The sequence below is a fragment of the Mugil cephalus genome, chromosome 17 (assembly GCF_022458985.1).
Source record: "Mugil cephalus isolate CIBA_MC_2020 chromosome 17, CIBA_Mcephalus_1.1, whole genome shotgun sequence".
In the NCBI taxonomy this organism is placed as follows: Eukaryota; Metazoa; Chordata; class Actinopteri; order Mugiliformes; family Mugilidae; genus Mugil; species Mugil cephalus.
In genome coordinates this window covers 10,508,581-10,534,291 of record NC_061786.1, presented here as the reverse complement: position 1 = coordinate 10,534,291, position 25,711 = coordinate 10,508,581, and the positions used below count along the sequence as shown (strand labels likewise).

The 25,711-nt window shown below is 43.1% G+C and overlaps 3 protein-coding genes across 6 annotated transcripts; 1 reads left to right on the top strand and 2 right to left on the bottom strand.

The window, feature by feature from the left end:
• ap5m1 (adaptor related protein complex 5 subunit mu 1) lies at positions 1–5,431 on the top strand. The gene is made up of 8 exons (XM_047610849.1): positions 1–206; positions 324–984; positions 1,079–1,306; positions 1,387–1,526; positions 1,625–1,710; positions 1,807–1,919; positions 2,062–2,158; positions 3,503–5,431. The coding sequence occupies exons 1-8, from the start codon at positions 139–141 to the stop codon at positions 3,583–3,585; spliced, it is 1,476 nt and encodes a 491-aa protein (XP_047466805.1). The 5' UTR covers positions 1–138; the 3' UTR covers positions 3,586–5,431.
• Positions 3,824–8,319, bottom strand: LOC125023531. The gene is made up of 6 exons (XM_047610850.1): positions 7,834–8,319; positions 7,675–7,742; positions 7,504–7,551; positions 7,347–7,421; positions 6,664–6,778; positions 3,824–6,558 (listed from the first exon to the last, which is right to left on the bottom strand). The coding sequence occupies exons 1-6, from the start codon at positions 8,030–8,032 to the stop codon at positions 6,296–6,298; spliced, it is 768 nt and encodes a 255-aa protein (XP_047466806.1). The 5' UTR covers positions 8,033–8,319; the 3' UTR covers positions 3,824–6,295.
• Positions 8,320–10,039: 1,720 nt separating this feature from the next.
• On the bottom strand, positions 10,040–24,807 carry slc35f4 (solute carrier family 35 member F4). Of its 4 annotated transcripts, none has more exons than XM_047611242.1 (7): positions 24,426–24,807; positions 12,883–13,186; positions 12,459–12,678; positions 12,247–12,372; positions 11,967–12,159; positions 11,628–11,717; positions 10,040–11,093 (listed from the first exon to the last, which is right to left on the bottom strand). In XM_047611242.1, exons 1-7 carry the CDS (start codon positions 24,637–24,639, stop codon positions 10,852–10,854), a joined length of 1,389 nt encoding a protein of 462 aa, XP_047467198.1. In that variant the 5' UTR covers positions 24,640–24,807; the 3' UTR covers positions 10,040–10,851. The 4 variants fall into 4 exon arrangements, with proteins under 4 accessions (XP_047467198.1, XP_047467199.1, XP_047467201.1 ...); XM_047611243.1 differs by having other exon boundaries at positions 12,883–13,183; XM_047611245.1 differs by lacking the exon at positions 24,426–24,807 and adding an exon at positions 17,250–17,734.
• Positions 24,808–25,711: the final 904 nt, after the last annotated feature.

Sequence of the window (25,711 nt, the reverse complement as noted above, 5' to 3'; positions counted from 1 at the left end):
GTCACATGAGAACAAGAGCAGGAAGTAACCAAAGAGGGAGAGAGATCTGGATTTAACGACTACGCGACAAGATGTGAATATAATTTCAGAAATTAATGATTTTTTTTATGAGTTGGGGTCTTTGTTGCAGTCGGACAAATGACTGTACGGGCGTTGTGGATTATTTCTCATGAAAAGGGAGAAAATGTGGCAATACGCTTCTCAAGGTTTGTGCCTGACTTGCAGTTGTTCTTACAAATACATTTCCCGTTTGTCAGCAGGTGAATATAAACTGCTGTTTGTAGCTGACAATATTCTGTTATGCCTTGTGCCCCCCAAAACAGGAGGTTTTCTACTGTGGAGCACCGTGCAAAGAGACTGGCAGGTTCCTCATATGTATCAGTCCCAGAGGAAACCACTTTCCTGCAGCTCCTGCTCACAGAACTGGGCCTTTCAGACTCAAACAAGCCCTATGTAGCTCTCAGAGATGATTGCCTTTACCGTCCGCGGTCACCGGCCATGGAGCTGCGCGTGGATGGTCACAAGAAGGGAGTGCTGTGGCCGGTGTTGGCCATCTTGCATGGGCCTCTTATCCTGGCCTGCCTGCCTTTAGTGGATGTCTCTCCTGAGCCACGGCCACCTCTGGCCAGCCTGCTGTCAGTTACACAGGGACTCACGCTCCTGGCAGGCCTGCAGACATTTCTCCTTGGCTTAGGGAGCAAGCCCGATATCGAGGGACTGGGGTCTCGTCTGGCAGCGTTGCCCTCAGTTCTCCTGCAGGTTTGTCCGCTTGGCACGCCCCTCGATGTGCCACTACTGGGGACAACTGCCACGCCCACTGTGCCAATTTCTGCTGGAAACCAGAAGCAGCCAGCCTGGAAGACGGGCCTGCACAAAGGTCGAGCTGTGGTGAACGTAGCGCTGGTAGAAACCGTGCGCTCTATGCAGTATGGCAACCGGAGCAGACAGGATCTGTGGGATGTTTACGGCACTCTGACATGCAAAGTGAGCGCACTGCATAAAGTGAAATGCTAAATTTGATGTGTTCTTTGCAGGTTTCTTGTCCACAGCTCTGCTTTTTATGTCCTTCTGTCAACAGTGCGAAGTGGAGGGAGTGCTTCCAAACGTGACTGTGACCCTTTCACTGCCGCCGAATGGTTCTCCACTGCAGGACATCCTGGTCCATCCCTGTGTCACCTCATTGGACTCTAGCATCCTGACTGCCAGCAGTGTGGATGACTGTGACGGCTCAGCTTTCTCTGGGCCATACAAGTTCCCCTTCTCTCCTCCTCTGGAGTCCTTCAAACTATGCAGCTATACTTCTCAGGTATAGCTTTTAACACAAGGCGCAGGAGTGCTTTATGTGTTTTGCTATGAATTCCTGTTATAACTCCAGTTTCTCATCAGGTCCCTGTTCCTCCCATCCTCGGGTCGTATCAACTTAAGGCAGAGGAGAACCAGCTCCGTGTGACTGTGAGCCTCAAACTTCACGAGAGCGTGAAGAACAACTTTGAGTACTGTGAAGCACACCTGCCGTTCTTCAACAGGTAAAGGACCCATCAGGATTAATGGCTTTTGTTCTGTTTCTCTGTCAGAAAAGGTTTGCAAACAACGTCATCATGTGTGCTCTCTGTGTCTCCTGCAGGCATCAGATGGGTGTTGTGGAGGTGAAGGTGAACTCTGGACAGGTGGATGTTTTAAAGGAGAAGAACCTGCTGGTCTGGGCCCTGGGTGAGCAATTTACTAAAAAAAAAAAAACAAACACTTAAACTACAGCCCTATATTTAAAATGAACTAGCGGCTACTTTTATTCTCTTGAACATGAAGGACAAAAGTTTCCTAAGAGTCGTGAAGTCACGATGGAGGGCAAGATCAGTTTTTCAGGGCCGGCAATGGGACCTTCTGATCCTCTCTGTACTGGACTTACTGCCTACATTAAAGTAAGTTACTCTCTAATATGCAGAATAAGAGTCAGAAAAGTGATGCATGAAACATGATTTATAGTACACGAACACTTTTTTTATTTCAAGGTAATCTCCAGTAGGATATAGGTGATTAACCATTTCACTGTTTTCTTCACAGTTGTATTTCAAAGTGCCTGACACGACGTTGTCTGGATGTTCTGTAGACCAACATTCTGTGCAGATTTATTCATCTACAAAACAGCGGATTACAACATGTAAATATTACATATTATTAGTTCATATATTATCGGACACTGACACAGTTTTTGTTATTTTGGCTGTTTACTGAAACGTTTACTGAACGTGGCTTGGTGTATACGTGACTCTGTAATTTAAGGTGTGGTACAAAAATACCACATAAACTTTTTTATAAATTGTGTGATGTAATTGTACATAATGACATAATCATATATAAACGGTCCACTTTTAATACCTAGTCATCATCAAGGAACAGGTTTCCTTCTTTCTGATTCTTTGCCACAGATGTCCTCGGTTGTTTTTAGGTCTGTCTGCCTTTAGTTTAGTCTTCAACAAGTTAAATGCAGCTCAGCCGGGTCGAGGTCGACTGACTCACTGTAGAATTTTCCACTTCTTTACTTTCACAAACTCCTGGGCTGCGTTACAGTATTCTTTTGGTCACTCTGTCCACTGTATAATGGAGCGTCTTTGCTCACAACGCAAGGCCACTGTGTTTTACAGATGATACCGTGTGCTTTGGATTATGATTCATTCCAAACCTTCTCCATAATTTCTCCTTCCTGTCATTATGGTACAGGTCGGTCTGGTTCCATCTGTCCAAATAACTTTTTTTAGATTTTTTATTTTTGTCTATTGTTGTCACTTATGAATGGTTTGCAGCTTGTGGTGTGCTTGATAGATAATGATATGTCTACCTCCGGGACAGTGTTCCTCACTTGACTGAATGCTGTCAAGTGTTTTTTTTTTTTTAATTTACAATGGAAACAACCTCATGAGCATCCACATCCACCACTGTTGTCCACAGAGCAAAGCCTGTTTTTTTTTCTAAATTTGGCCTGTCCTATTTTTCTTGATACCATCCTAATAATCTGACTTGTTCGTACTGCTTAAGAATGGCTTTACTTACACATAGAGGTGCTTTTAATGCATGTCGTGGGTTCACAGGAGAAGTTTCCAAATGCAAACACAACACCTAAAATCAGCTCCACACCTTTTACCTGTTTACCTGATGAAGAAATAACGAATGAATATTCCATGAAAAGACTATTCAGTCAATCATCCAATTACTTTTGATTCTTTCAAAAAGAAGGTGCTACATATTAAACAGCTGTAATTGCTAGACCCTTTCTCCAGTTTGTTTGTTAATACCCTAAAATTACAGCTGAGAGTCTTCATTTACATTCATTATATAAAAAAATATGTGGAAACATTCATAAATATGAACTGTCCCATTTTAAAAATCAATCAATAAATCAAAATGAATATGTTTCAGTGAACAGCTAAAAATGTAAAAACTGTGTCGCTGTCAAATGTACTTTACTCTCATCTGGAACTGAAACTGTTCTGTGTCTTGTCCTCAGCCCGAGAACTTCAGTCCAAAGAGTACTTCATATGGAATTCAACAGGTACTGCTCCAGTCTCCTCTGGACAGATGATGATGTAGCACGGATCCATAAGGAGAAACACTGCATATTAACAAGACTGAAAACACTGCAAAGCACATATGTGTCACACGTACAGTATGTAACGCAATTCAGTGAATTTGTTGATATGTCGTTCTCCTGGAATAGTCACTAATGAAGCCGTACGCATTGTCTAACTTTCACCTGTAAAACAAAGAAACAAAAAATATTCCACATTGAGCAAACTTTGACTGGAAGAAGTATTGATTTTGTTGATAGTTTGCTTAAAAAAAAAAAAAAAAAAACTACCCCCTTGTTATTCAGCTTCTTTTATCCTCCAACCCTCCCTCGTATTTATCCCATTGTACACACAAGGGCCACCCCTCGCTCTGACAGTCCCACTTCAGTGACTCTCCATCAGCCGGATAATTAGCAGCTGGGGCCTTGTCATCAGCTGTTGTCGGCCTGGAGGAGAGGGGCGGCTGGCCTGTGAAAGGCCTGGCTGCTCTGGCCAGTGTCTTGCCTACAAAAGGCCTCTCTTTAGAGCTGGCAGGAGTCCTTACCCACACCAGTCTTCCGCCCCCACCTCTTTTGACCCCATCCTTGCCCTGTCAACTAGTGGCTGGTTCAAACACACAACCTCTCCAACTAGGCTGTGATTGAGCACTGACCCTCTGGCCCTCTCAGACTTTAAAGCAGCCGGCCCCTTTCAGCGAGCGGGACCTGCCTAATTGGTGAAAAAGTCACAAGATTGGTAGTGGTTGAGTCTCTTCTTGAGGTTGCAGAGGTGCTTTAACTTAATTAGTAAAGTATTTTGAACTTCATTGACACGACACAATGATCAATGTGGACCGTGGTGAGACTTGATTGAAGAAAACGTGTGAACATCTGCATTTGGTTTTTCAGATGTTCTCCACAGTTAACCGTTACCTGAACTCTGCATGTTACTCTGTTACATTTCCACTGCACATGCTCCACCTCGTTGTATTAACTTGAATGAATAACCAGCCGGTGAAGGGTTAAATCAGAGGAGATTGTGCCCCACTATTCCACGGCAGCCAGACTCCTCTGAGTGGCCTCATTGTCTGCCGTTGGCCTCTTGTGCCCCTTGCTGGTCCAAATGCTACATTCTCACGTGGATTTCCACTCAGAAGGCTGACCATGACCAATCCTCTGTCAATTGGAACCAATTGCTCACACGGCATCCTTCACCTTCTTTTTATGTAGCAGTGCGGAGTGGCAGACACCGAGACCTCTCGGCTCTCCCCCCTCCATGATGATTTGGCTTTAAGGCCCAGTGTGTGTGGCTAGTGGACTGGAAAAGGAGAATTTTTTTTTTTTTTTTTTTTTTTTTTTTTTTTTCCTGAAGACTTGGGCCACTCTAAATCTCCTCAGTATCCCAATATGTGGTCAGTCTGGCTCCTCAAGTCTGCAGTCAGTGACCTCTCACTGGGAGACTTTGCTTTGTTGATTGAACAGCTTGCTAAGTAGATGGACTCATTTTAATGTGTTGTTCTGCTCCAGTGCCTTCAGTCCGTATATTTGGGCATTTAATAGCCTTGAATTCATTATTTTATTGAATCTTTTTTTTTTTTTTTTTTTTTTTTTTTTTACAAGAGGGGAGATTAGGATGTTTTGTGCAGTAATCGTCAGGATAAAAATCACATGGGCCCTAATGTAAAAGTAAAACGTGGTTGGTGATGTTACATAGCTGTAAGTGATCAAAATGATCTTTCCTACTAAAATGTTCCACACCAAACTTTTTGTAACACTATCACAAACACCGCAACTGTTATCTGCTTAACTGTGAGAGTATATTTCCTGGTGTCCCTCTGCCCAATAATGACACCCAGTGGCAGAGTACAATAAAGTCCATGTTATATTCTCTTTTATATCTCTAATAAATTTCACTTCACGCGTATATCATAGAAATGGTTCCACTCAACCGCTGCCAGACTATCTTTATTGATTTAATTTCCCCCCGCTGTGATCTGACGCGGCGTGCACGAGGGCCAGGCTTTTGTCAGCCGCTGTGGCCCCAGGTGTTTGGTAGGAGTCCAGTTCTCCTCCGCCTCTCTAAGTCTGAGCCGGCCTCGGGGAGACCACTTCAAGAATGACAGTGCAATTAGCAGTTTCCTGTTTTCGGTCTAATTGTTCTTCAAGAGGCTTTCATTTGCTTTCAAATAACAACATATCTTTGGAGACTGGAGGATTCTTTTGTGCGGGATTCCATTCCAAACATACGAATAATGGAAAAGCAACTTCAAAGCAGTTTCGGTCGTGGCTCTTTGAACCAAATATAAAGTTTATTTTTGGAAGTTGGTCGTCAATATAGAAGGAATGCTTAATGAGTTTTCAATTCACTGCCTCAAATGCTGTTTTTTTCTGACTTTAGTGCATCGCTTTCACCCGTAGAGGGCACCATAAACTCAAGGAAGCCCTGCAAGGGATTACAGCAGGTTCTGAAACATTAGGATTTTTTTTTTTTGGTTACATTGCAAAGTTTATTTTAGCCTGGTGAGACAGTGAAAACTCGTATATAAAAACGTGAGTTTAGATGGTGCTTTAGTTATTTGAGTAATTAATTTGCATTACCTAGGCTTCTGTTTTATCTCTGTTCTGATCCAGATCACTAAATACAAAAGCTTCTAAGATTCCTCTTGTACATCTTATCCGCCTAGGCTGGCGGCTTCAGACAGACTTAGCTCACATCCAAGTGCACCTCTGTGCACCTCTCTTTGGTCTTTCCTTTCACTTGTTCACGATGTCTAAAAAAAGTCCTTTATGTCTAGCTTGTTCAACAGCTCCTTCCTCCTGGCTGTGTGCTTGATCTTTATTGATCAGGTCGAGCTTTCTGAGCAGACGTTGTTGGTTAAAAGGTCCCTCTTCACTGAAGTTGGGGAGATATTTTGACTCCAACAGGCAGCTGGGCTCCAGACGACTTCCCGTGGTCTCATCCCAGAAGATGTCCCTCTCTGTCGTCCTCCTCACCAGCTTCAGCTGCTGGATCCCTTCTGCATTTGGGACCCCCAACAAAAATGGCAAAGTAAATGAGCGAATCGTATTGAAATCCATCACCAGGCCACGCTTAGATTTAGGTTATAATCATGTCAGATTACCATTAGCTGTGTAGACGACCTTTTGTCTTCTCCGCTCTGTGGCCCGCCTAAGTTGCGCTTGCCGATGTTGATGAGTCTGTTGAGTGGCCGCTATCTGGGCCTCCAGAAACCCTCCCTGCAAACACAACGGCTGCACAAGTTCATCTACATCGGTGCTGAGGTTGAGAACAATTTTTGAGGTATTTGTATTTCAGTTTGATGTTACACTGATGTTACTTTCCTATATATGTTTTGAGATTTATTTGACAGTGATACCTATTCAGATTTTGATTTTATATAAAAAAAAAATATGCAAACGTTTCAACACGATGTGTGATTTGTGATATTTGCTGCTGAAAAGGATCATAAAACTGCCACAACTATGCTTTTCTTTGTGTCTGCGAGTTTATATGTCATAGTCGAGGCTTTTCTGTTCCCCGTACCCTGAAAATAGATCCCATTGAGGGCCAGTCATGGTTGTAGACCACCCCACTTTTCACTCCACCGGTACTTTAATCAGATCCACTGGGAGAAGACAAGGCCTCATCTCACACTTGTCTCTCTCCCTTTCTACCACATCTTCCCGCTACTCATGCTTTCTCTTTCTCTGTCACTTTAATTGTTCCAGTGTAAAACTGTATGATCTGAATTATTGATGTTATAGATGCACCACACCTCGTCCATACTTTCTCAAGACGCTTTACCTGAACCATTCTCCCGGTGCCTGTCTGGCCGGCTGTAAAAGACCGGTGGACACCCCCATCTCTGCGGGCCCTGCCCTGCAACAAACATTGAAATTCCTTATAGCCGTTGAAAATGGTATGAGGGTGATGCGGGGATTCTTTTCTTGCTTTGAATTACCATGGGCATTAGATTGGCAGCAGTTGTGTGGCTAATTGGTTGCAGTGCCTGGGGAGAGATAATGATGGGATGACTGGGTGAAAATCGCAACCATTCAGAAACGATAATGCATAATTACAAGTTCCAGCACAGTGGTGAATGGTATTAGGCATCTGATTTTGCCATGCTGACCTGGGGTCTTCTGGGGGGATGAGAATGAATGATGCTTGAATTATTGCTTTGTTTTAGGGGGGAACTTCCTGCAAAGCATGTTTCTTACACAGTCAGTATCACAACACAGAGCATTATATAAAACAAAAAGGAAAATGCAAAAGTGGGAATTTTGCTAACCTGAAAGTGAGGAAAGAGTTATTTCCTGTTTCAGTGGAGGCAGAGTTGTCTTCCTTTGTCCCAGAGATCCTGGTGTTTGCTCCACACTCAGTGGCAGAGCAGGAATGGTCCATTCTGGTTCGGGCTTCTGTCCCTGTTCTTGCAAACTGTCACATGGGGCCACTTTACACGGTCTGGGTCTAGACTCCATGGAGCCCATTGTCTTTTTCTGGTTCCAAACACCTTAAAAGCTAAAATGTGTTTCCTCCGCTCCAAGTCACATGTAAAGTTAAATAGTTGCTAATAACCTTCTCAAAGCTCAATAGCAATCTCACCTTTTTATTGCCTTCTTGTCGCCGAGTTACAGAATAACTTCACCGAGAAGAAACTCTCCACATTTCCAAGTTTGTTCTCGTGGTCTTCACGTCCTCCCTCCTGCCTGACTTAATATTTCTCCCCAAGTGTCACCGCCTGGTGCCAAAGTACAAATGCAACAAACACTTTCGATGGTGGTTAAAAGAAGAAGTGCGTACTTCATCCCTGCCTTCGTACTTGACACATTCAGCTTGTAATGAGCGCGGTTTCTATGGCAACTCTCCCCCCAGGTTACTTTGTAACTCATAAGTTAATGCTTGAAAGAACCTGTTATTTTTCTTGCACCCCCTCTAGCATCTAAAGCCCAGAGGGATGAGGACAGAGGCAGGTGGGGAAGTGGTTAACTGACTGAAAAATATGATTCCAGCGGCGCTTATCAAGATACAGTAAGTAGGCTGTTACAATCATTGGTCATCATGGCTGCTGCTAGTAAGTAATAACTTTCTCTGCATTTTGTATAAATCAGTTTTCAAGACTCTTCCTCTTCATGTATTATGTTATTAGTCATGGCTCATGAAGTCATTCACCATCTCTATTGATCAACCACGTTGGTTAAGAATAAAAAATTGTCAGCCAAAGAACTATGTGGAATATTGCTGATGCACTGTAGGGGCTTAAGGACGTTTATAGTTGCCAATGCAAAATACGCCAAAGTTACCAATGTGGTGTCTTCTTTTGTCTTTTTTCCCCGTTTTTTTGCAGGTCCCCAAACTATTGCGTAGGTTGCCTGTCGTGGTAGTGCACACATGTCTGTTTGCATTGCAGACGTCCTGACATTTCCAGCTGCGTTAACTTTATTACAGCTAAATACGATGCAGTGTTCTAGCTTCTTTGGGACGCTATGAACTGTGTTGTGTTCCTTTTCAAAATGTTGATTCCTGGGCCCCTTTTGGCAAATGACACAGACTTGCATTCATTATAGACAAATCTTGTAGCACTGTTTTGGGATTCCTCTGTTATTTTGACGCCTTTCTGTCGAGGTAATTAATGGGATTGTGTGAGAAAACACAGGCTGCTCTCGCTAAAGCAGTATTTACATTGTAAGATCAATCTGTCTGTGTCATTTATCAGCCTCCAGCCGGGTGCCAGTGGCCCTCCGCTTTGAACATCACACATGCCTTCGCCTCTTCTGGCTCATTTATTTTAATATGTTAAACAGCCACAATAACTGTTTGGCTGAAACTGTCATCTCAGCAAATGCTTCATTAGAGATTTCAACTGACTGACTGCACTCCACCATAACGGCACCGTGGGTGTGACCCCAGGGAGTGTGTGTGTACGCGTGTGTGTGTGTATGAGACAGAGAGTGATGTAGAAAGAAATTATTCCACTGACGCCCTCCTCATCTCAACAGTGCCATTTGGACCGAAACCTAATTTCGTCACCATGTTATGTGATACGAAGAAGTCATTTTGACAAGTGCCTATCGCACCATTATGCTCTGCAGGCAAACAAGTCCTGTGGGCTTTGACCCCTGCCAGACACTTATTCATTTTTGCCACAGATCGTCTGTGTCTGTGAAAGAGGTCTGTGAACTCCGTCTGTGTGTATGTCTCTGAAGGCTAAGTGCAGCCCAAAAAAAGTACTGCATAATGTATTACAGAGAGGAGAGTTCTGCAAAGTCACCGCTGCTAAATCAATGCAGGGCACTTTGCAGATTACTAATATTATGTGGTTCCCACCACACAGTTCTGCTAAAAATACTACTGAATCATTTACTTTATATTAATATACCAGCCTAGAAATAATCAAATATAAATACGTTTAGTTAAAATATCAGTCATAAAAGTTCAGACCAGATGCTTTTAATTCTGACCATACAACATAAACTTTATATATCTTTTAAGGGTTTATGTATACAATATAATGTGTCTTTTATCTATAAAATGTAACCATATATCCTACTCATTGCATTTCTGGATTATTTTCCTATGTTTAATTATCAAATGGATCATCTTGTTAGTAAGTTAATGTACATGCAGGATCTCATGCTGCACAGTTAATTAGCTTATACTTGTTGCAGATCAATGCAAGACAATGATGTTCTTTTACACTTTGTATGACCTGGAAATTGATGTATCCTTGTTAATTCCGATGCAGGCGACAAAGATACGGCTGAAAAATCTGAAAGATCACATACACATGGCCTTGAGACTAGGGAGCCACTGCATTTTTGAGGGTTTTAAGTCTTTTATTATAAAATCAAAAGGGCCTGTACATTACGCATAGTATAATTGCCATTCTTGTATATAATACTATTCAGTAAGACTTAAAATTAATACTCTTATTGATACAGTTCTAAATAAATATCATAAATACATATAAGATTGAGCCAAACTGGCCCTGCCAATATTTATATTCACAGAATACAGTCCGCAGAGCACATCAGGGGAAGTCAGTCAGCTCTTAGCTTGGGTCTGTGCGAGGGACGGCGTGGCAAGTATTTCAAGAAAGTAAATAACACTTTCAGCTATTTTAGTTTGCATGATCCAAAAATGTCCCCTTCGTGTTGTTGTTACGTGACATAGACTGAGGTACATCTCCAGAGTGAAGTTCGAGACAATACTTCCTGTCTTCCCGGTGAGAGAGTCCATTTGGACAGAACATTCCACTACCGGATGGGTGGGCGTTTGAGGAACACGAGCAGGCAACATCAGATCCGTGTCACGCCAAGGGAATGGAGACCGTGCCATTTGCTCGACTGCGGCTTCGAGTGTGGACGCTGGACTCCGTGAGCTCCTCGCCGTGTTCCTCGGACTTCTTGTCTGCAATGGTGGTCAGGAAGCGCAGCGTGACTGAGTCCCACTCCTCAGGCAGCAGCAGGAGGAGGAAGCCCAGGCAGATGATGCAGGTGGCTGCCAGGCGCACCACGCTGAAGATCACCTCATGTTTCAAAACATCTACGGCTACAGCGGGAAAGAGAAAGACAGGAAACAAAAGAGGGAGCCAGAGAGCAGGTTGGGGAATGAGGACGGGGGGAGAAACAAAAACAAATGGAGATTAATTACATAAAGTAAGATAAACCACAGGACACTGCGGCTGTAGAGGATGAGCGTAGCAAATGCGGCTTATAATCAGCACAAGTGATCCACTTGATCCTCTGTGTCTTTGCGGTTTGGAGCTCTGGGACGAGTTGGCGTAACCCACTGACCTTCATACAGTCCATCGTTGTTAAAGAAAACAACTCGTCTGCAGGCATTTAGTGTCGCCTTGGCAACCTGATCCTCCCTCAGCGAGAGGATAGTTGCAGGGTCTGTCGAGGCACGCTGATGATTGGGTTTCCCGGATGAAAGGGGCAGACTTGCTGCGTAATCTGTTTGCCACAGTGGCCCTAAGTGCTGACCTCTCAGTACAAAACCACATTATGTGTGGTCATTTATGTAGTCAGGGATTGAAAATTAGTCAGTTGGAATCACTTCTTTAAAAAAAAAAAACCTCACCTGCATTGCCTGGCACACTGAGCAGTGTCCCTATGGAGATGAGAATGGGGTAAGTGAGCACCACTCCAACATGGACCAAGATGTTGAACACTGTAGAAGATGTGGAAAAGTTGTAAATTCCAAGTGGATTAAAGCTGCAACAATTAATTAAGCAAATACCTGGAGCAGAAGGTCAGCTAAAGATTTGGATTTGTGATTATTTCATGACATGTTGTAGATCTAATGATTTATTAAACAGGAATGGAAATGAATAGATGCAGTCTTAAAATGCATTCAAAAGGCTTCCTTTGTTGAAACACATGTTTCTCACTCTTGATGAGGATGTGCATTCAGTCTTACCCAGCCACAGTCCTGCCAGTCCGCACATGTATCCCCAGGGCAGTGAGGACAGAGACCCCCAGTGCTCTACTTTAGTGAAGTACAGGATGAGGGGCACGCAGGAGATGAAGATAAGGTTGAAAAAACCCATGGTGGAAAGAAAATGAGCCACTTCTCCAAGGTTGGCGCTGCCAAGGAACATCTTGAACAGCACCTGGGTTGTGAGGAAATGATAACAAACTTGCAGTTAATGTGAGTATTTCAATTCTTTGCGGACCATCACAGAAAGTTTATGTCTGACCTTATAGAGAGCTGAAGTTGAGGCTGACCCCACAGCCAATGCCACACCCACAAAGGAATCACCATGGAAACCATCAGCGTAGGCCATCATGACGATACCTGTGATGGCCATTATGGCCGCCACAATCTGCAGATAGAGATTCAGAGCCATCTGTAACACTGGAAACAGGTGAATGAGTACTAGAAATTACTTTTTTTTTTTTTCATACAGACCCGAACACCCATGAAGCGATCCTTGAGGACAATCCACGACAGGAGAAAGACGAAGGCCTTGTGGCAGCAGTAGAGGGCAGAGACATCAGTGGCGGTCAGTTTCTTCAAGGCTAAGAGGTACAGGTAGTTGGTGAGTGTCCACAGGATTGAGAAGGGTGCTGTCCTCTTTACGAAAAGCTTCAGAGTCATCCCATCCTCCCCGAAGAGCCTGCTGCACTCCCTGTTAAAGAGAAACACAGCAGGAAAAAAAGTTGTCTCAGCCTTCTTTACTTCTTAGTCGGTAATTTAGAATGTGTTGCAGCTAAATGTAAAGCAGCAAAGCTTTCAGAGGCCTTTAACGGAGCCCTTATGCATCACAGTGATAAATTATTTTAACAAGCACACGCAATTTATAAAATCCTATTCTGTTTTTTATGAAGTTTACCTGAACTTCTGTATGGGTGTCTGCTTGTCCCGTGTGGTAACTACATGTCCCGAGTAGTAAATAGGGAAGAAGAGGATGTTCCAGTTGCTGCTGAACCAGGAGATGAAGAAGGGACAGGAGAATGACTGGAAGGTCAGCTTCACCACTTGAGTCGTGCCCACCCAGGAGGAGGAAACGCACAGCACCATTAGCAGACCACCCAGCACCTTCAGAACAGTGTTGGTGCACTTATGGTAGGACTGGCTGTCTCCGCTGGTCTCACTGCCAGGTGTCTCGGCATGTGACTCTGAACCATCCTCTCCTGCTGACAGATAAGAAGAGAAGAGACAAATCAAAGAAAATCCTTTGTCCAAATATGTTTTACCTGGAAAGTTCTCACAGAGGCGAGCTCCTTTATAAAATCTAATGTCTAAACTTAGCACGTGCTACACTATATTGCCCACAGTATGGCTCCCTGGCTTGGATCCTGCATTCATTGATCACTTGTCCTCAGTGATCACTACCTCAGTTAGCATTTCTTGCTGCAAAGGCACTAACACACGAGCCGGGGCTTTGTTGAAAATGTGTCGGGTTAGCATGGTGGCTGCGCATGTCACAAATAGCTTTGCCACCTCATGATGCAGCATCTACTGTACAGCCGTTGTATTCAGGTGTGCACAGAAACCTGACGCCCAGAAAGCAAGAGTAAACCTAACCACATGACATTCCACGAGAAAGTCATGTCAACCTTGGAAGTCGCACCACACACAGAAACGCGTGAATGAGAATCTTATAGAGCAAAAAGCCAACACCAAATAAACACGTTGAAAGATTTATTTTAATCTTATCCCGGTGACGCACGGGATATCTGGCTCGGTGCCCTAATGGACTGCAGGAGTAAGTGGCTTCTGGGCTTTAACTGTGCTGTATAATATGTGAAGTGCTGTGGGTGTGGAAGCATTTCCGGAAAGAGCTCAGATGCGTTCTTTACCTTTCAAGAGTGTGATCAATTTACACCAGGGCAGGAATAAAAGATGACATGTGCCCGGTGCTGCCCAAGCTCTCTTTGCTAAATCAGCACGTTAAGCTCTGGCATTTCCACCATGGCTATAGACACTGGAGAACACTAAAACTTGCAGCAGTAGAGTCTCTCCTCTGCAGTAACACCATTAGTGCATCTAATAGTATTTTTTTGTTATGTGCTCGGAGACATTAGCAGTATGATTTTGAGAGTGTAATCACTGACATGTATTCAGAAAGTGGATGTAGCAAAAGAACCGATAACTGATAAGAGTGTGTATTCAGTGTGGCCAGATATGTGTGTCCTCCCAGTTTATTAGACACAAGGAGAGGAAAAAGGCACCAAACTTGTAAGCACAAGTGAACAGATAAACTCTTCACCACTCATCTTTTAGAACTGAAGCTACTCGTATGAAGGCGAAAGTAACTTAATTTATCAATAAAAGAACTCGGAACAAAGTATTGCCAAACTAACTTTATAAGCTTGAATGAATGCATGAGATCATTGCTGGCACTAAGTTAAGTGATGTAAGTGATGCTGTAACTGTACCCAAGATATTACAAAGTCACAGATGAAAGCCACATCAGTGCAGTGATGGACAAAGTATTTAGATCTGAAAAAAAAAAAAAAGTCCCAAGGCTTTCGGTAAAATTACAGCTAAATGTGTACAGAAATTTGGTGTCTGTAACTGATGTAATATAATTATATGGTCCACATTGCAGAAATGAAAATAACCACTTACAGTGCAGTTATCGACAACCTTCAAACTATGGGTGACAAGGGAAACCATTAGCATCCAGAGAATATAACCGTGACTTCTTCTGACACACTCAGACTTTTTGAGTCCACTTCAGTTGATGACAGACTGTAAACATGCCTTCAAGAAGCACAAAGATAAAACCCTCATGTCGAACATTTTTACCTTACTCTGTGCAGATCTACAGTATGAGGTGGGAACAAAATGTTCAACGTGATACAGTTTCTCCGAGATCACAGAGGGATTTGGTCTAATTACAGTCTGTACCAGCAAGGATTCTTAATCAGCGTAATGACCCTGGTTGGAGGTAAGCTGGAAAACTGAGATCTGATATTTCTGCGAGAGATATGCAGCTCTTTATTTGCTCCTTTATGTTTCCTTTTCTTCATCGGTTTGGGTTTCACAGGTCTGACAAAACCTGAGGCTTTTAGTTTTGCATGTGAGCTCCTCTGTGATAAAGTAAAAAGCCACTACAGGCTGATCTGCTGCCAAGATACGGTAATATAATAACTCTACTATTCCCCTACCTCATAAAACTAGCTCTCGTGGCCAAAACAGACCGTGTTATTGCTGACTTATATTGGTGCTAAAAAGTTTCAAAAGAAAGAGGGATCACTGCCATACACCGGCTGACTGCACAGTATTACACAAAATGCTTCACCAAAGCAGAAAAGTACTATTTGAGGTTAAATTTGAGACTCAGAGTAAGTGTAGCTAATTGTAACAGCTCAAACTCAATGGTAGCAGTCTAACTTTTTAACTGAGCACCAAATGTCACAAATAATTTGGTGTTTTAATCTTGCGAGCCTTGGTGGTTTTACATAATGATGATCCATTTTGGCAGGTTCCAAATGTGATTGTATAGTAGGGGTTGAACGACTTCCGATCTTTTGAAGTTGAAGAATATGTGGTGAAAGCTGAGTCGACGTCAAGTAGTCTATGAGGTTATATTTCCAGTAGAAAGTAAAGGAAAGAGGCTAAGGAGGCTTTTCTGGAAGGTAATCGAAGCTTGAACACTACGGCCAGCCGCAGACCACGTCGACAAACTCTCAGCTCTGCCGCAACTTCCGTCTCTCGCATGATGCATTAACTGACATCAAGGACAAAAAGACATGCTCTACAACACAGCAACAACGTCAACTGATGGAACACAACAGAGCGGATCACAAACACACAAGCTTATCAATACTGAGCACTGAACATATGCATAGTCTATTATTAATATCTAATAGTACTGTTGTAAGTACAATAATATAGCTGTGATTAAAAATTAACCTTTTCCGTGTATAGCCGCTAAAGATCTAAGAACTTTAGAAAATTAAATTCACCAACAATTTGTGGATTTGCAAATTTCTCTCTCACTGCAGGGCGTTTGTTGAAGTATGGTGAAGATTTAACGGATGCCTTTTCACATGAGTGTGTATTGCTGTAGTGCATGTGTGTGTGTATGTGTTGTATTTCAGAACAATACATATTCTGCATGTCATGGTAGAATGGGCTTCATCCCTAGTGAAATATTTCCATGCACTTAACGAACTGTTGCTCCTCACCTGTCTTCTAGGAGGCACCTGTGTTGTTATCGTCACGTCATTGTCGACTAGTCGAATTCCTGCTTAAAGCGTCGTGGCGCAGCAGTAAAATCGACTAGTCGACTGGATAGTACAACCCCTGTAGCAAGAAGATTAAAATACAGACTCTCTAAATATACAGCCAAATGTTAACAAGAGGGCTGAAATATCTGCTTATTTGAAATGGAGACAGGCTCTGTTCTACCTCTGTCCAAGGAGAATGCCCTGACAGGATACTGGGTAAGTGTTAATTTTCATTAGATAAAACACAGTGCTGTTCATTACAGAGGTTATCCACTCTCTGTGACGCAGTGTGATGCTCCAACCTCACATTTCAATCCATTCTGTGTTTAATCCCCATGGCTGATGCTGTATGCCACAGACACTGATTGATGGAGCTCTGTTGAAACCAGTAAGAAGCTCACTTTAGTGCCTACAGTGGTAACCATACTACACATTTTTTTAAGTCTTAATCCAAATCAGGTCAGGAGAGGAGGCATGGCGATGGAAATGAAGGGTATCGCTCAACGATCTCTGTTACATAAGTTAAAGGTGAAGGTGGCTTTTTTGAGAGTGGAGACGTTCAGTCAGATGAGAGCAAGCTGCCTTACCAGATGTGAAAGCAGCTGACATGGGCCTGTTTGTTATTTTTTACATGAGTGCTGGGGCACCCAAAAACAACCGAACATATGCTGCTTCTCTCCCACTTCCTCTCAATGCAGCTTCTCAACATTATGGGCAGGAGACTGAACATCCAGTAAATCTGTCACACAGCTGATTCGAAGTCTTTGGTTGACATTGACATGCTTCACATGTTCCAAGTAAATGTAGCATAGACTTAAGACTTAGTACATCGCACTCTTTGTGTTTCATATCACGACACTTACATGATGTGTAATGGAAACAATATGCAGCCACACAAGTAAAAGCACTTTATAGTTTTAAACATTAACATTTCTGCCAACATTTAAATTCCTGACTAACGTTCACATAATGTATACACAGTTTAATATTTACAGCCTTTAGGGTTCTTTCAGTTTACCTTCAGAGTTGGGGCAGGTCAGGACCTGAGTGCTGTAGGAGCTGAGAGGAGCCACTCGGGCTGAGTGCTTCTTCATTCTCCACTGGGGGCCCCACACACTGTCCTCCCCTGGAAGGTGTGTGTATTTGAATGTGAGTCTAGTAGTGTGCCTGGGATGCTGCACGCTCAGCAGCTCCTCCCGCTAGCTCCGTGCATCCTCAGGCTCCTGACTCCTCCGCTTATACTTCACGCTCTCGACCGCCCCACCACCCCCGCCTCCTCCCAGATCTCTGTCAACTCTTCTGTCTTCTTCCCGGCACTCCAGTCCGGACTCGCTGTTCCTCTCCAGCCCGGCGCTCTCTCTGTTAACTGGTGCTCGCTCCCTGTTTCTGTCTGGATAGTGACACAGCTCAGTGGAGATAGCTCAGTGGAAGTGCAGCGAAGTGGAGACTCTACTGTTGCACTGTCATGCCTTGATCCAGCGCTGCCACTGTCTCCAAGGGAGACTGAGCTTCAAGTGTGTGTGGCATGGTGCAATCACTCCCCTCATCTCTTTCTATCCTCCCCCCTCCTCTGTCCTTTCTCTGTCTCACTCACATTTCCCCTCCTCTTCCCTTGCTCCACAAATCAGCAGCTTTGTTTGGAAGGTAACCAAGCAGCCCGGGCTAATTATGCTGTGTTAGCTGTGCCCCCTCCTTTCATCCTTTCCTCCTCTCCTCCCCTTTCTACCTGACCAGGCTCCCCTCACTCACTCCGTTCCTTCCTGTCTCTTTCTGTATACTCTTGTCCTTTGTCTTCCAATGACTCTCTCCTGTCTTGGCACATCTCCTGCTCTTGACTACTCCTTGAGAGTCAGATTATTAGCAGAGCTTTTTCTTGTGGCCTCCAGCACATGAACGAAAAAGGCAAAAAAAAAAAAAAAAACATCTCTCTACCCACACAGTGCTCACAACACTGTCATGTCTACACAGCACTATTAAATGCAACCCTATGTGGTATATGTGGTATATACACACATGGAGGGGAAATCTTTGCATTTAACACAAACAAACAAAAAAACATTTAAGGTATCAAATCTGTGTTCGTAGTGTTTACAACTTTAAATCACAAACAGTCTATTTATAGGAACTCATTATTGAGTTTTGGCTGAAGAGCCTCTGCTTTCTGGTGGAATATATGTCATTACTTACTGTAAGTAGTTTTGACTGGTCTTTACTTTCATCTAAGTAGATACTTCTACAGGTTCTTTAATGTGAATGGAATATTATTACATGAAATATTAACACTGAGATGCCGTTGAAGGGAAACCCACCGACTGGTGATGTGTATTCAAGGGGAGGCGGTCAGTCTGTGTGATGAAGTGAGTCAGCCTTAGGACTGTGGTCAGGAGTTTTCCATTTCAAGGAAAACCCTCCAGACATTCTATCTGGAGTTGTGGTTTCATCTGAAGATTTAATGGACTTGGGCCTCCGCATCAACAATGTATCAATACCTAGCGCATGCATACACCAGGCCATATGACCTGGTAATGGATCCTCAACAAAGTCTAAACTATGCATCGCTCATCAGTAAAATGTATACCAGTCAAGCAGGGACAGTGGCGGTGCTGTGACCTGAACGATAGAAAATGAGTGCTGTTTTTTGCAGTCTGGGGATTTTTTGTTATTGTATCAGCGTCACTGCGAGCCCCTCCTCTTCTTGGCTGTCTCTACTTTTCAGCAGCTCAGCAGCCAAAGTTCTGGTAAAGCTACAAAGAGCATAGCAGATCTGAACACTCGTCAGAGCATCTTTCAGGCTGCGGGAGAAAAAAAAAAAAAGGCACAAAGGGAAAAAAAAATAGGGCCACGTTCCAGCAGAACAAAGGTAATGGGCCTATATTTGTTCGAATGCAGGCTAATTCTGGGGAGTCACTTTGAGAACACAGTTCTCTGCCCTGCTGCATGCTTACTTATCCTCTGTGGTCACTCAAAGCGCTGATTACTCATATGTTATCGATAACAAAAGTAAGGAAGAATGGTAAGGTGAAGTAGTGAGATGACAGAGCTACCTTAACTTTGGTTTTTGTAACAGACTCGGCAAGAACATGAGAGAAAGAACCTAGAGAGAACCTACTTAAGAGAAATGTAAATGCTGTATAGATGCCTTAAGATAACATGTAACCACGTACTGACAAATTAAGATGCAATTACGCATATGCATGTATCTACTTATATGCCCTTCCCAGTATAGATCTACGGTATATCATGACATTTTACTAGGGAGTGGCAGAGAGAGAGAGATTAGTTCAGTGCAGAGACAATTAAGTCTTGTTTATACAGTAAATGATGTAAAGTTTTTCCAGCTTTTCTAAAACAGAAGTGAAAGAACCACTGCGAATAATGTTCGGTCAGGTGTAAGCGCGGGATAAGCTGGGGTTACGGAACCCGCCTGAGACAAGCAGGGTTAACGTAAAAATAGCTCTGCTGGTGAGAGGAGCCGACAGTTAGACAAGGAGGGGACAGAAAAACCATCCAGTCAGCAGAACGCGGGAAGCTAATCACTATCAGATTAAGAGAAATACCTGGAGTACGGGCTCCACATGGGGCCGCAGTTCAATCTCAAATATTAGACCAAGGCTTCAAGTTTTGAGGAGATTATTTCTCTCTCTGTTCCGTTCAGTTCTGTCGACATCTAATGTTTGTTTTTAAACATTACAGGGTCGGTTCCAATGAGCAGATTGTGTTTTTATTTTCTGCCTTTTGCATTAGTTCAAAGCCACAGATTAGCTCCACCTCCTAAATAACCATATAGTTGAACAGTTTCATCTCCAACTTAAGTATAATAAGTCACACCTCTAGGTGAAAACTGCAAACTGAGCGTATATAACAACATGTTCTGCACGCATTTCAGATCAAACACAATATAGCTCAGCATCCTCGCTCTTTACCACCATAGCAACAGCGGTTCTCTTGTGCACACTGACGCACTCGACCCATTCAGGCTCTTTTGTCATTTAGATCAACCAACACTCCTCAGTTTGTAGTAGAAGGCTCTTTGTCTTTAGCACCTCTCTGTTACTCATCGCGTCTCGACAAGGACCGGGAGTAAACATGAGCAAAGCACGACGCTGATTTGAACTAAAATGAGGTCTGGACAAAATCTTTCATCAAATTTCTGGCTGTCTGGCGTGTTACTGGAACCTCAAACCAACTCATTTCAAGCAAAGCACCGAGAACATTGAAAGAGGAGGACACCTAGTGGTGAGCGTGACTGAATACAGAATAAATGTTAAATGGGCACCAAATTTAAATGTCAAGGATTTTATTTAAGTGCTTGTCAGCCTTCAATACTATACAGTTAATGGACTGAACTGTTGCACAAAATAAAGAGGTATCTTTTAAAAAGTCATTCTTTCCAGTCCATCAAACATTAATTCAAGTGCGGTGGTATTTGCAGTTTGATATAGGTAGAAATGATTGTGATGTATTGTGTCCAATATTTTTTTTAATATTTTTTTTAATATCTTAAAATTTATGGAAAAAAAATATTCTCTTAAAACAGAAGTACACCAATCTGATACGCCTGATTGTTCACGACACTAATACTGACTTCACTAAGAGCAACTCAGTCATCACATGGCTGACCCTTATTAAATACTATTTCCTTGTTGGTGTATTAAAGCTCAATGGTTTAGTTATTGTTTCTTAACTGCATGCAGAGCTCAATAGTGCCATTGCAATACATTCATGCACACTTACACACACGTTTCACATACAAATAATCCCAAAGACTCCCATTCAATTAAAACACTGAGAAAAATAGCTCCAATATGACACCACTGTTTGGCATTTCATTGGTGAGTATTGTTGCTATTAGATTTAGAAACCACAAGAGGGCAGTATTAAGCTGCTAACCCCGCTAAAGGCTTTGAGAAATTACATTTAAATTAGTGCAAGTTCCTCGCAGGACAAACTGCTCTACCTTTAATTGCTGGTGCGCACCAAAACAATGAATCACCTGCCATGCAGTACAATGTGTACTACAACCTCTGACCAGCTGTGCTGTGGCTGTTGAGCACAGGTCAGCCGTTCTGCACTTCTGTGGAGAAATACTCCATCTATTACTTGCAGGATGTTTCCACTGCTCCCAGGAGCACGTAAGGCTTACAGCACTCAAGGAGTCATTCAAGCAAAGCTCACATCCCATTCGTTGGTGCGGATTATAAATAGCTCAGAGTGAGCAGGCATGGGAATGGGACGGTCCAAAATAAGTACGCACGTACAGAATCATTGAGGAAGAAAAGGATGATTCACTATCTACAGATGCTCTTTCTGTACAGTTTCAAAACTGGTAGTGTGAGTTACCTGTACAGGTAAAAGCACAAGAATGTATGCAATCAAAACATCTCCTTTGGTTTGTTTATGTTTGTGGACGGTGTAAAAACGCGTAGCATGGCGATAAGTTGCTGCCTTTCCTGTTCTTCCTTCACAGTTTTCTTCCGAGTGCCTGAGCGTGCTGCTGTCTCGCTTTGATTTTCGCTGAACATCACAGGGTCGTTTCTCCTGCATTGCACCTGCTTACCCAGCGGGGAGTTACTTTAAATTAGCCATTTAAAACAAGGTTCAGTGGCGTTATTCAGGAGATGCTGAGAAAGCATTTGCCGCGTTGTTGGTGCTGGCAAAGTGTGCTGCCGCTTACTTTCTGATTTAAAGTCAACTCAGTTTAAACTTTTCTCTCGAGTTCATTCCATGTTTTTATCAACATTTTACTTTCTGGCAATCACGTCTCGTCACAGCAAGATAATCATTGTGTTCATGACTGTACTGTACGTGTCGCAGCCTAGACCTTGTCTCCAAAATGTAGTCCACAATCCTCCTCAGAGGCATCTTGAACACACAGATGGCTAGTGGCAATAATAACAAACTGGCAACAAGATCTTACTAAATATATCATCACCCCATAGGCTTGGCAGGATCAGCCTACTGTTCTATTTACGTGCTCCTTTGTCTCATCCTTTGTGGAAAATTGTACTCACCAGCTTGAGGGACAGGTTATTCTCAATCCACAGCGTAAACAAAGCGAAGTAAGTGAAACTGATGCTTCCAGGCAAAGGGCACCAGCGAAGAAAGTGCCTTTTCACGATAACAACGACATTCAAGAGGAGGATGAAAGCGCGCGTGAGTAATTTGGCCCGACGTGGAGTGGCAGCTCCAGCAACAGCGTTTTTAATAGCTGTGTGTGCAGCGCGCTGCCTTGAGGAATACCTTCTGTTGACTGTGGCAGGCGCAGAATTCGGCTGACGGAGGAACACAGGGGTGCAGATGGCGTATTTTATCAGAGTAATGGGAAAAGTCTGTCAAATCAAATGATGCCTCCGCTCGCAGATACAGTAGCTTTTTGGGAACTTGGCGCGGCTGCAGCGGCCCGCACCTGCTCCTTACGCCTGAGATGATATCTTAGATGACAGCCCATCTTTCATTTTGCCCTGCTCAGGCACACAATGGACACCTGTAAACAGGAAACTTGAACTGCAACTAATAACCTTTTATTTTTATTGATTATTCTGTTTTTTTTCTCACTTAATTGATGAATTGTTCATTAAAACATGTTCAAAGCACATTTCAATGACCCATGATAGTGTGTGTTGTACTCTATTGCAATTAAACAATTGAAACTGTCAAAAAGTACAAATAAAAAGCAATTCAATCTGTGTTTGAGCACAACTTGTGCTTTCTATACTTCACACGGAGAACAGACACATCAGACAAAAGCAGAAAACATAATTTTCACCAAAAGTTCTGTATTTTTTTTTTTAACATAAAATGGTCATTGTCTTAAAGTTTTGGGTGTTCCTAAGTAATCAGGTTTCCCTTTCAACGAATGAATCTCGACGAGCAGATATTTTCTGGAATGAAATGTCAGACTGCATTCACGGTTAATCCACTGCAACCGCCACTCCTGATAAATGTGAGGCGGTTAATGAGCGACACGCTCATTTCCCCTTCCTCGGCCTCCATCTGAAAATCCATAGAGGTGCTCTTAACTCGTCTGAAAGAGCCTGAGCTGGAGCTGCTCTTGATTGAATGGGACCTTATCTGCCCACATTTCCTTTGGGACTTTAAGCAGGTTAATCAGAGTAATGCGTTGTGTTACAGGGTGCTGCATTTTAGCTGTAGATTAAGTCGTGGCGTTGAGCATGCACTTCTTTTCTCTGTGTGTTTGTTGGTAATTTGTTTTAAAAAAAAAAGGGTCTGTCCATTCCTACAAAGAATAACCAAACAATGGACATGTGTGTTATGTAACACAACAGCTGAGGACCTGCTTCTGCTCCACTGCTCCAGGCCTTTTTAAAACCCTGCTCTGCACACCTGACTTCATTACCCTGGAACCATTCTTCTTCCCTCCCGTTATAATCTCCCAGGCTACACTTGCACAGGACTGGAGGGCAAGATTTTTTAAAGATCCTCCCCAGGCAAAGTGCACCATCAGCTCCCTCCCTCCTGAACCCCGGCCGTTGTCTCTGTGTCAGCAGAATTCACAGCACTTGCCCCCACCAATCAAAACCACGTTGACAAGTGAAAATGATATGGTAGGACTCGAGGTGCTCGAGATTCCTCAAGCATGCCGGGAGGAAAGCAGGCAATATTCACATGCATCACAGGGCGAGCTGATGGGCTTTGGGGATTTAGTGTTTTAATTAAATATTTGGAATAAAATATCCATAATCAACATGTGGAGTGTTCAGACAATCAACTTTGGAATTGAATTTGAAAAAGGCACAATTTGTGTGCATGGCACTTGTGTGGCGTGGAATTGCTTTGTAGTGCCAGATCTGTTTTGCATCTCTGTTTTCTCTCTACTATAAGGTCCTGTCTCAGAGATGGATGAACCAGTGTGTCTCCCATCCTCCAGCTGCTATTGGCTGTGACTGACTCCATGCTGCCTCCTAATAGCCATAATTAAAACCCAGTTAGCTGGGTTCGTAATAGAGGATTTCTGCAGTGGCCTAATTCAAATGAAAAAGCAATTTCCATAGGAAGAAGAATCGCGCATGGTTTCTTCCGCACACATTTGCTAACGAATCTTTCTGCACTTGTAAAAAAAATTCCATACATGATTTCCTCTTTCTGCCTCAGTGTCCTAATAAAAAAATCTCAAATGAATGAAACAATCATGACCCCATCATTGCACTTTTGTTTCCCCAACCTTTTCACTCACTTCTGTGACTTGAGTATCCCGGGTTGTAGCCGTAGTAGCCGGTGATCCTCAGAATCCGGTCCTCGATGTCGTGCACTCCGTTGGCCGTCACTTTGGGGCTGCCTTCCACGCCGCCGCTCGGCGTCGCCTTGCCCGGTAAGTGCGTGTTCTTCAGGGGCTCCAGCCGGATGCAAGGCTGGTCCCCGCTCTCCAAAGCACTCTCGGCGCTTATCATTGCGGGTCCGAGCGGACGGGGATCAGACGAGACCGGGGATGAGCCCTGATCAGCATGCGAGAGACCCTCGGGGCGGCATCAACAATTAGCAGCAGAGAGGAGAGCATCCAAAATCCACGTTCACATTCCTTCAGTGATGCTCCCGGACGCAGAGCAAGGTTATCAAAGTCCGGCAGCCAGGCGGGCATGAAACGCTAGGGGGCGTGTCACTACTATCACATGCTTTGGATGTGAGAGGAATAACTTGGCTGCAGGCAGCAATGGAAACAAGAGGAGCCAATAGTTAGAGTGAGAGCCTCAAGAACAGGTGCCTTAAAACAAAAAGCCTTGTGGCATTTAACATCACTAAAATATTAATGAAATACTTTTTATTTGCTCCATTTTTAGTGATATTCCATTGTGATTTCTATTAGAGCTGCTTGATATTTTCTATCATTGATGTTTGCAGTTGCAGCAGAGTGAATTATGAGGCGTACATACAAAGATGGGAATTGTTATAAACACAGAGGGGACCTTTGACCCTTTTTAATGAAAACTAAAGCATTTTAATATAACAGTCCTGCACTAAATCTTTTTCTAGTACCACTGAATTGCACTGTGTTATACTGATGCATGTTTGTATTATATTGACAACCAGGTTTTAGGCTAAGATACACAACAGGAACACTTTTGTGTTTAGTTCAAGTCGGTTTAACAGCACCACAAGACACAGAAGAATGATCACATAGCTGAATCATCCTCTTTCTGGTGGTGTTGAAACACAAACTGAACATTATAGCAGCCACGAAAGCAAGATTAAGTGCAATACTTTTATACTTGAATGTTTTCACTACTAATGAACATCTACCTAAAGAAGGCGTGAACAGTCTGACAGTTTTGTCCACACTACTTTTATGCCGTATATCCCTCTTGTGGTCACCTATTATATCTACACTCTCTGAGACCAATGTAAAACCAGAGTTAAATTCCTTTTATGAAGCTGATTCTGACTTTAATGTGACTTTTGGCATCACTGTGATATTCCTGTTGTATTTCAGTTGGTGCTCAACATCTGGTTCTCTTTGAGGTTCCC

Coding starts and splice junctions, on each gene's coding strand:
- ap5m1 (XM_047610849.1), top strand. CDS start 139: ATGACTGTACGGGCGTTGTGGATTATTTCTCATGAAAAGGGAGAAAAT. Junction 1,307..1,386: donor TATGCAGCTATACTTCTCAG/GTATAGCTTTTA, acceptor GTTTCTCATCAG/GTCCCTGTTCCTCCCATCCT. Junction 2,159..3,502: donor AAAACAGCGGATTACAACAT/GTAAATATTACA, acceptor TCTTGTCCTCAG/CCCGAGAACTTCAGTCCAAA.
- slc35f4 (XM_047611242.1), bottom strand. CDS start 24,639: ATGATAAGCGCCGAGAGTGCTTTGGAGAGCGGGGACCAGCCTTGCATC. Junction 13,187..24,425: donor GGGATACTCAAGTCACAGAA/GTGAGTGAAAAG, acceptor CTTATCTGTCAG/CAGGAGAGGATGGTTCAGAG. Junction 12,679..12,882: donor ACACCCATACAGAAGTTCAG/GTAAACTTCATA, acceptor TCTCTTTAACAG/GGAGTGCAGCAGGCTCTTCG.
- LOC125023531 (XM_047610850.1), bottom strand. CDS start 8,032: ATGGGCTCCATGGAGTCTAGACCCAGACCGTGTAAAGTGGCCCCATGT. Junction 7,743..7,833: donor AACTCTTTCCTCACTTTCAG/GTTAGCAAAATT, acceptor CATGCTTTGCAG/GAAGTTCCCCCCTAAAACAA. Junction 6,779..7,346: donor GCACCGGGAGAATGGTTCAG/GTAAAGCGTCTT, acceptor TTGTGTTTGCAG/GGAGGGTTTCTGGAGGCCCA.